At 38.2% G+C, this 9,286-nt stretch overlaps 1 protein-coding gene across 1 annotated transcript; it reads right to left on the bottom strand.

The window, feature by feature from the left end:
* Nucleotides 1–2,569: 2,569 nt before the first annotated feature.
* On the bottom strand, nucleotides 2,570–4,126 carry LOC132279620 (B-box zinc finger protein 21-like). The gene is made up of 3 exons (XM_059781643.1): nucleotides 3,752–4,126; nucleotides 3,185–3,634; nucleotides 2,570–3,055 (listed from the first exon to the last, which is right to left on the bottom strand). The coding sequence occupies exons 1-3, from the start codon at nucleotides 3,935–3,937 to the stop codon at nucleotides 2,765–2,767; spliced, it is 927 nt and encodes a 308-aa protein (XP_059637626.1). The 5' UTR covers nucleotides 3,938–4,126; the 3' UTR covers nucleotides 2,570–2,764.
* Between the last annotated feature and the right edge of the window lie 5,160 nt (nucleotides 4,127–9,286).

The raw sequence follows: 9,286 nt of genomic DNA, 5'->3' as shown, positions 1-9,286 counted from the left end.
TTTTTTTTTTTAATCAAATTTATTTGTTTCTTTAATATTATTATATAATGTACTTAATATATAGTGGTAAATATATATACTATTGAAAAAGTGGTATTGAAGTAATTTGCCTATCTATACGGGGCGGGGCAGTGCGAGGAGATTTTTTCCCGCTCCCGCACCAAACCCGCGCGGATTTTTATTACATGAAACCATCCTCGCCCATGTAAGCAAAATGGGCGGGGCGGATAACCGCGGGTGCGGGGCAAATTGCAATCCCTGCACACGGACCTTTACAGTCTAATATTATTAATTTGACTTCAAAATTGTAACCCAACATTTCATTTATATTCCGTGAAAAAGATTAAAAAGGTTCATGCCTGTCTCTATTCACATAAATTCAATCAAATGTCCTACAAAACGTCAATTTCTACTTGTATAAATTCAATCGAATTAACTCTTAGAGCATCCAAACGCATGTATACATAATATCAGGGGCGGAGCTAGCATAGGCTGGGGGGCACATGCCCTCTGGGCCCTTGCTGGCTCATTAATTTTAATTACAAATTGGCTTATGATTTATAAAAGTTTTCAAAATGCCCTCCTAAGATAATTTTTTTTTCTAGAAAAAGGCAATTAATTTTTATTATACATAGGCCAATAATTTATAAAAAAGTGAAAAATACCCCCTAAAATATTTATTTACCCTTGGGCCAATTAAATTTTATTGCAAATAGGCCTATATTTTATAAAATTTTACAAAATTGCCCACTAAAATTATTATTTTTTAAAAATATCTTTAATTTTTCCTTTCTTTTCATTCTTACTCCTCTTCCTCTTCTTCTTCTTTTTTATATTCTCTTAAAAAAAAAAGTTGCATTTCTTTATTCAAACTATTTTTTTTTTCTCTTCAAAGTTTGGTAATTAAATTTGTTGCTAAAACAACTCTTAAGGTCGGCATTTTATGCTTCCATTTTTTTTAATAATTATTTTTTAAATTATTAAATGTTATTATTTCACCATTATTACAGTTCTATTTTTGGCTTATTGTCTTGTAGCACTATTCGCTTAAAAAAAAAAATCTCCTTACTATCTCCCTTAAACGAATTTCTAGCTCCACTCCTGCATAATATGGTCACGAAATTATTGTATGAGTAATGCTGCACTTGCTGATCGATTTTTTTTTTCTGCAATCCAATCACTTGTGTCCAACAATAATTCTTAATTAGTGATGAATAAAAATAAAATCTCACACTTTAAAAATACGTTTAATGAATAAATGAGACACCAGTCGGAAAAAATACCGAGTCGCGGCGTTTATCATTTTCCTTCTTGTATCTGGTGGTTTGCTCTGATGGCACTTTTGGTGGTTTGAACATGGCAGGTGTAAGCTGCCAAACCCTAGTTAAGGCCACCCCACCCAATTACACAAAGCAAGTGGGTAGGGCTTTCTGGACTGGACAACAACTGTCTGAGGGCTATTGGTTCTTTTGTCTTAACTTGTGAGATTGATTGCCAAAGCACTTCTTGGTCCCATTGCTTTGCTCCCAAACACCACACTACAACTCCAATTTAAAAACATATATACATATGAAATATCTTGATTTCTTTTCATAAATATATTTGAAAAAACGTGACTCCTGTGTACAAATTATGGGTACAACATGGTGTGCTTCACTATCTTCTGTCACTCTCAAAACACACACACAAACAAATGTACCTTATAATTTTAAAATGTCACTGTAGTGTTATTATTCTGAGTTAAACTTTTATATGAATATTATGTTTTTTATGACATCCAACAACTCAACATTGCTACACTTTCTGAAGACAAATGTAGGCCAGTAAACCAAACAAATTGGTTTTTTTTTTTCCCCAAATTTTTAATGGACTCACCTAATTTATAACCATCTGGATTGAAAAATGTCTACACATCACAAATTATGATGGACTGAAAAAAAAGAAAAAAAGAAAAAAGAAAATCGTAAATCATTGCACAACTCACTCTATACTTGGAAATAAATTTAAAATTTCTGCATTGAAGAAAACAACCAGTATTGAAGAATTACATCCACACTACCATTAAACATTTTTAGCCACTTGATTTATTAATTGATGATTTCAAATGATAAAAATCTACTTGATTTGACCAGATTTGATACACACAATAAACACGTTAAAACATTTCTAAAACATCTAAAATTACTCTGCTTCAGAGATTATGAAAATGATTGAATTCTGGTCTTCTGAGAAATTTCTGAATTGGTCAAAATGAGGACAACCCAAATCAGCAGTCCATGTCTCCCTCCTTTTATCATCTCTAATCATTTATCATGTCATCACAATCATCTCCTTCCTAACCGTAGTGTCACAGTCCCGCGAAAAACAAACAACTCATTCCATTTTCAGAGCTAAGGGGGTCCGGAAAAAGGAATTGTGCTTTTGCATCTGTCACTTCCCTTCAAATCACCAACCAACCCAAAAATTTTCCTCTCCTTTCCTTTCCATTAATTTCCCTCTAATGTACTTTCATTTGAAAAGGTGGCTTATGATTAATGTTCGTACTCTATTCAATATGGGGGCCTCAATATTCTCTCTCAATTTGGGGCTACATTCATTTGTTTGGAAAATAAGATATTTACAAACACAAGATCTCTTACATGAGAGAAAACAAAATCATGAAACACAACCCATTTGGATCACAGCACCAAAAAAAAAAAAAAAAAAAGAAAAAAACGAAAAGGAAATAAAAAACAAGAAATATGAAATTGGCTCTCATTTGGAGCTACTGAAACACTGTTCTAGATCTTTTGGAGGATGTGGTGATCTGTGGAACAGTGAAACAAGTTTCGTCTCTCCATTTTCGGCTAGATTTCGTGTTGGTTGATTCCTTGGACTCGAACCCAGTTTGCTCAACAATTTCGAAATTCGAAGAGGAGTTGAATTGAGACGAAGAATTTTGAAACGAAGGTGGGGCTTGAGGCACCCAGATCCCAATTTTCTGTGTGGAGAGAGAAGAACTCAGATTGCCCTCTAAATCAGTATCCCAAAACCTCAACACATCATCATCAACAGTCTGCAATCATAAAACATAAAAAAAATAAATTAGATATACACAAATTAAAAGTTTGAACTAAATTTTATTGGATATCTGATTTCAAGACGCTGATTCGGTGCTACTAAAAAGATAGGGAGTAATGCAAACCTTACAGAAACCAAATGGGGCAGGGGAGGAATCAAGAAAGTCTTCAACATGCCATCCGGGTAGGGTTTCTATTAAGTACTCGGATATGCTACTTGTTGACCCAACCCCAATCTTGTCCGTGATTGGTGAAACTGTTGATGGTGGATTGAGGATTGTGGATGGGAGAGAAATGGGTTGGTTGACAAAGCTGTGATCGGACTTGAGATTCGGAACCAAATCACATCCTCCCATGGTGGTTGTGGTGGTGGTGGTTGTTGCAGAGGCATTGGCCGAGGAAGATGATGATGGCGACGCTGGTGAATAGAGTGAAGACACAGCGGAGAGCTTAACGCCGGTGAGAAGAAATCTGCTGTGATTCTTGGTGTGTTCGTTGGCTTTGTGGATTGGGATATCACAGTCTCTGCATAGAATAGCTCTGTCTTGTTGACAGAACAAGAACGCCCTTTTCTCCTGTGTGTATTCACGGAACCCATGATTAACAAAAATAGATATTGTAAGAAACAGAGTGGCCCTCTGTTCGGATTCATAAAATACATATATGTATATAGAGAGAGAGATGTATAATACCTTGCAGATGTCGCAGAGAGGGAATTGTTTAGGGGAAGGGCGGAGGAGGGAGAAGCGATGGTGTTTGCCGGCGAGCTTGTTGGCGTGGTGGACGCGGTGGTCGCAGGTGTCGCAGAGGGCGGCTTCGTCGGCGGAGCAGAAGACAGAGGCTTCATCTCTGTTACACACGTCGCACTGGATCTTCATTTGGCCTGTTCGGTTGTTTGATCTAGAATGATTGTATGTTATGTAAACAGCAAAATGGGTTTAAGAGGGGAGAGAAAAGGAAGTTAGAGAGGTGAGAGAGAAAGAGAAGTTAGAGAGAGAGACACAGAGAGGTGATGGATGGGGGCATTGAAACTTGGAAGCAAGGGGAAATAGAGATGTATTGTATTCTATTATCATTTATCACACAACTGATTTGTGATTGGAAAGTATATAGTCAACGGTTGTAACACAGCCAAAAATACTCGCATGTATTGGACAAATTATTACATGATTAATATTTAAAAAAGAAAAAAAAAAAACTAAATATGAAAATAAATATATAAATTTTATTCAATTGTTTATTTTCATTTCTAATTATTAATTATTGATGGAGGAGACAGGATCTGTGCACCATGTTTGCGTCAAAATGATGGCGTAATTTTGATGCACATGATGTGCACATAATTCTTTATGGGCAAGAGGAGATCCGAATTTTGAACCGCATAAGTTAGATATAGATATTTTGCCTCTATATTTGGAAGTTTGTAAAAAGTTATATGTGTACATATATGGTATTTACATTAAATTGACTTTCACAAGTGAAAATAACTTTGGTTTGTTCTTGGGCATGAATCATTTTCGAAGCTGGCTGAGTGGTGATATTGCACAAAACATAATAAATGTTATCAAAAGTGTTTTTGGTCACCATTCACTTGTTTCAGTTTTTCACCAACTTTGACAACTTTTACAAATAAAAACGATTTTCTTTTTTACTTTTGTATATGGTATAATATGAACGTTTTTTTTTTTTTTTTTTTTTTTTTTTTTTTTCAGGTTGGTGCGCTGGATTGTACAAAACATAACATGCACTCGTCTCCTTTTTTCACCAACCTGACAACAAAATACAAAACAACGACGGTAATCAAACATGACTTTTAACTTTTTTTCCTTTTTTTCTTTGTGTTGCCTTTAATACCCTATAATTATCTTCAAATTAGGTTTTTACTAAAATTATGCAATCAATATTATCACTATTAAAGTCACGGTGATTACATGGCAACTGCGTAGTTTTGGATGGGTGTACCCTTTCCACCTCTGTAATTGTTTAAGATTTTTTGTCCCGTCCCTGCCCAAAACCTTTCAAATGAGGGACTTTCCACCATTTCCTACCCGTTTAAATTTTTTACCCTGCAGGTACTCGCCTAGCCCCGTCCATCCTATTTAGTTTCACAATTTCTCATCCTTTTTAAAAAAATTTCTTCAAATACAATTATATAACTATTGAAAAAATTCATAAAAAATGGTCAATCAATAATTTAACATAAAATTTAAAGATATGAGCGTTCTTAGTTCGTAGGGCTTTGTCGCTCTCTAGAATGGCTGAGAAAGTGAATGAATGTAATCTAAAATTTCTAGAGCTAACTGTATATACTAATAAAATAATGATAATTTAATAATTTATCAATCTAAATGGGGCAGGGTGACCTCCCCCTCCTCCGCCCCGAACCTGTTCGGATTTTCATTAATAAAAATCATCCCCACTCAAATAAACTAAACGGTCCTTCAAAATAGCTATAAACTGAGTGGGATGGGGTGGGTACCCATCTCCGCGAGGCAAATTGCCATCCCTAATTACCATTGCTTTTATTAAATGTTCTAAATTTGGTTACAGGATCATATGAGATAATTTCTGCTATTATAGATCGACTCTTCATGGACAACAGTTGTGTCAATTCATAGTATAAATTTCCTCTCCCTATCTTCTCTATCTCTCAAGATGGATAGTGAGAATTCGGGTCCCAAAATAAGTAAAGTGGGTATGTGAATTTCTTGTCAATGACAAATAAATAAATAAATAAGTAAATACAGAAGGTGATAGAATCGAGAAGGTCCCTAGGCTACTTTGCACTTTGTAGCATATGCAATGGTCACTAAATGGATTTCACTTCAAAAGGTAACTAGAAGTACTTAAAAAAAAAAAAATTTTGATAAACCCCTTAGCCTTTTCAAAATTTACTTTTCAAAATTTTAAATTAAAAATAAAAAAAATTATCATTCATTATCTTGAATTTGGTAAACAAATATCAAATAGTTTTTCTTTTCTTCTTCCTTATCTTAATTATTTTATTCTTGTAATACAATCATGGAGGTCACCTTATGGTTGCATTGGACTGTTAACGGATCGAATTGGTCAAATTTATATCCGATTTGTTTAGTTAATGGATTATCTAATTCGGATCATTAATGAGTTATTGGATTAAATATTCCAATTCATATCTTAATTGGCTCGGATTCGAATTCGGATTGAAATCATATTCATTGACATGTCTAATTATAAGATTAAATAGAGTGAAAATTTGTTAATATCTATATAGGGCAAAGTGCAGAAAACACCTCTAATGTATATTTTGGGTAGCACTTTTACCCCCTATTTGAAAAACTGTGCAAATAACACCCTTAATCTTTTAACATTGTGCGAAAACACCCTTAAATAAAAATCTGACCTAAAATTATGTTGTAATGCCCATTTTACCCTTTTAATTTTCCAAAAATACCTAAAAAAGTTTTGTGTATATTTTTTTTATCTTGATGGGTTAGCCGTTTCAATCTGGGTCAGACCCAGATCAAAGTGGGCTCACCACATGAGATGGGATCTGTTTTGCGAACCAGAGAGCCCTTCCTCTCGCACATCAAGGTCCGGCGACCATAATTGCTGGAAATTGACCCAACACCACTGGCCTTATTCTCGGGCCGATAAACACGTCCCTCCACGGCATCGCATTACTTCTCACAGCCATCTCCACGCCGAGAAAATCTTCGGACATAATAGAAACGTCTCAATCCTTCTAACCAGATCGTCGCCGCCGCCTCCTCCATTAAGAGACTCCCAACATAACTCAAGCTTATTTATGACTCACTCATGGAACCATAACATCCCACCATCTATTAATCCTTCGTTGTCCTCGTACACCACCACGTATGGTGAAAATCGCTGGAGATCAGTCAAAATTCCGGCGCCGACAGTTGATTGGATTGTCGGAGAAAAAATAAAGACTGTTTTCTCACCATCCATGAGTCCGATTACTTTGAACGATAAGAATTCAAAGGTACGAATCGAAACAAACTCAATATCGAACCCAATTCTCAACTCACTAACGAACTGACCCAGATTGTCTTTGAGCAATCCCGATTCGATTCCCACTATAAGCACCTCGCTACAATGGCTTCAATCTAACATTTTTCCCATGTCGTCGCCGATCAAGTCCAATACATTGCCGTAGGGAACAAAATCTTCCTCTGAGGAGGCCCCGGACGACATGGGCCGGATCCGACTTGCAAACACTACATTCAGTCCGTACAGCTGGGTCGGCCCATATAAAGACACTGCCATATGGGCCGAACGCGAGTAAACCCATCAAAGGTGACCAGGACTTATGGAGGAATAGGCCCAGATCCAGCAATTAGTAAATATCTTGTAAATATCTTGTAAATATCTATAAATAGGATACGGAATGGAAAGGAGGGGGATCTTTTTGGTTGAGGTGTAAGAATTCTAGAGAGAGAAAGAGGGGAATGAATTTCTTGCATCTTCAATTGGCGCCGTCTGTGGGAAATGCATGAAAGTTTGGTTGATCAATGAGGAATATCGAGTGGATTCAAACCAATTCGGTTGATCGAGACTCGATCTTTGGGATTTGGATCCAGATCTGAGCGATTGTGACCTACTCTGGAGGAATTACAATTCTTGAAGCTTTGGCAGGAGTGACTTCAGATCTACGCAACAACGAGTTGTTCGATTGTGGCAGGATCTGACGGATTTAGAGTTCAGACAATTCAGATCTCGTAAACAGTGAGCATAATTCCGAGAATTAGAAGCCAGATCTAAAAATTCCTACTCACGAAGCTCGGATCTACTCGCGAACTTGAGATTAATGCCTTTACTCCGTTCGGGAATAATGATAGGTGAAAGCTCCAATCCGATGGAGGCTGTCCAGCAAACAAAGCTTGAGGAGTTGATGAACTTGATTGAAGCTCTCAAAAAAGAGAATGCAGAATTGAAAGCTGGAATGCAACATCGGCAAATACCTGCGGTTTCGCGTCCACTTCCGGTCGGAGAAGGAGGTGTTCAATCTAATATCGCTCATCAAGGCGAACAGGACGAGAACGATCAGTCAGCTCACCACCGTGATGAAAGGATGATGGACAATTTGCCGCCAAATGTTCGTCGAGTTGAAGATCACGAAGGATCGACTCACGTTGATCCACATTGGGAAAGGTTCGACCGAGAGGAAGTGATGGAGGTTGATCGCCGTCGAGTAGCGTCGCCTTGGCAAAGAGAGTTCATAGAGGAACGGTCGTTCGATCCGTCTTACCGGCCCTCCATGGTTACTATCACTCATCACGGTTCGGAGGGCAGAACCGTAACTCACAGAGCTACCGCTGGACTCCAGAGAGAGAATGAAGCTCTCTGATCCGCAGCTCGGACGGTTGATTCACCATTCACCGACGAGATCTTGAATGCCCCGCATCCAAGGAAGTTTGCTATGCCAGTCTTTATTCTGTTCGACGGAACGACCGATCCGATCGATCATGTGTATCATATCCAGTTGAAAATGGCCCTGAATACGGAAAATGACTCTTTAATGTGCAAATGTTTCCCTACAAGCCTAGCCGGACCGGCGCTCAGCTGGTTCAAAAACTTGCCTAGGAGCTCCATTGGTAGTTTCAGAAACCTGTGCGATCGGTTCATAAGCCAGTACTATGGGAACAAGCGCCCGCCGAAGGACATCTCGAGCCTATTCACGATGAGGCAGCACAAGGATGAACGTCTCCAGGCCTTTCTTACCAGGTTTAATCTCACTAAGAGTATGGTGATCGAATGCCACCCTTCTACAGCAGTTCAAGCCTTCAAGTTAGCCATGACACGCGGAACTCCGTTTCACACCAGTCTGGTAGTGAACACGCCGACTACTATGGATGAACTCAATGAAAGAGCCGATGGCTTTGTGCGCCTAGAAGAAGAGGAGGCAGCTAATGCTCGGACAACATCGCTTGTGTCGACCGAGGAAAAGTCCAAGGCAAAGATCAGGCAGAAGCAGGCTCAGCCGCAACGTCAGACCTCTTGGAAGGCAGAAAAAAGGTCCAGGGAGGAAGAGCTGATTACTCCACTGAAGGTCACTCTGGCGAGGCTGTATCAGGAGAACAAAGATAAGTTTCATCCACCATTGCCAATTAGGCAACCCCTCGAACAGAGGGATCAAACTAAACATTGTGCTTTTCATTCTGATTTCGGTCATCAGACTAACGAATGCAGGAACCTGAGGAGGCAAGTGGAGATGTTGATAGCTA

This window comes from Cornus florida, unplaced genomic scaffold (genome assembly GCF_030987335.1).
Source record: "Cornus florida cultivar Cherokee Brave unplaced genomic scaffold, ASM3098733v1 CherokeeBrave_3.0.0_Hap2_Chr10, whole genome shotgun sequence".
Classification (NCBI taxonomy): Eukaryota; Viridiplantae; Streptophyta; class Magnoliopsida; order Cornales; family Cornaceae; genus Cornus; species Cornus florida.
Note: the sequence above shows the minus strand (reverse complement) of the source record. Positions and strands in the feature narration are given on the sequence as shown.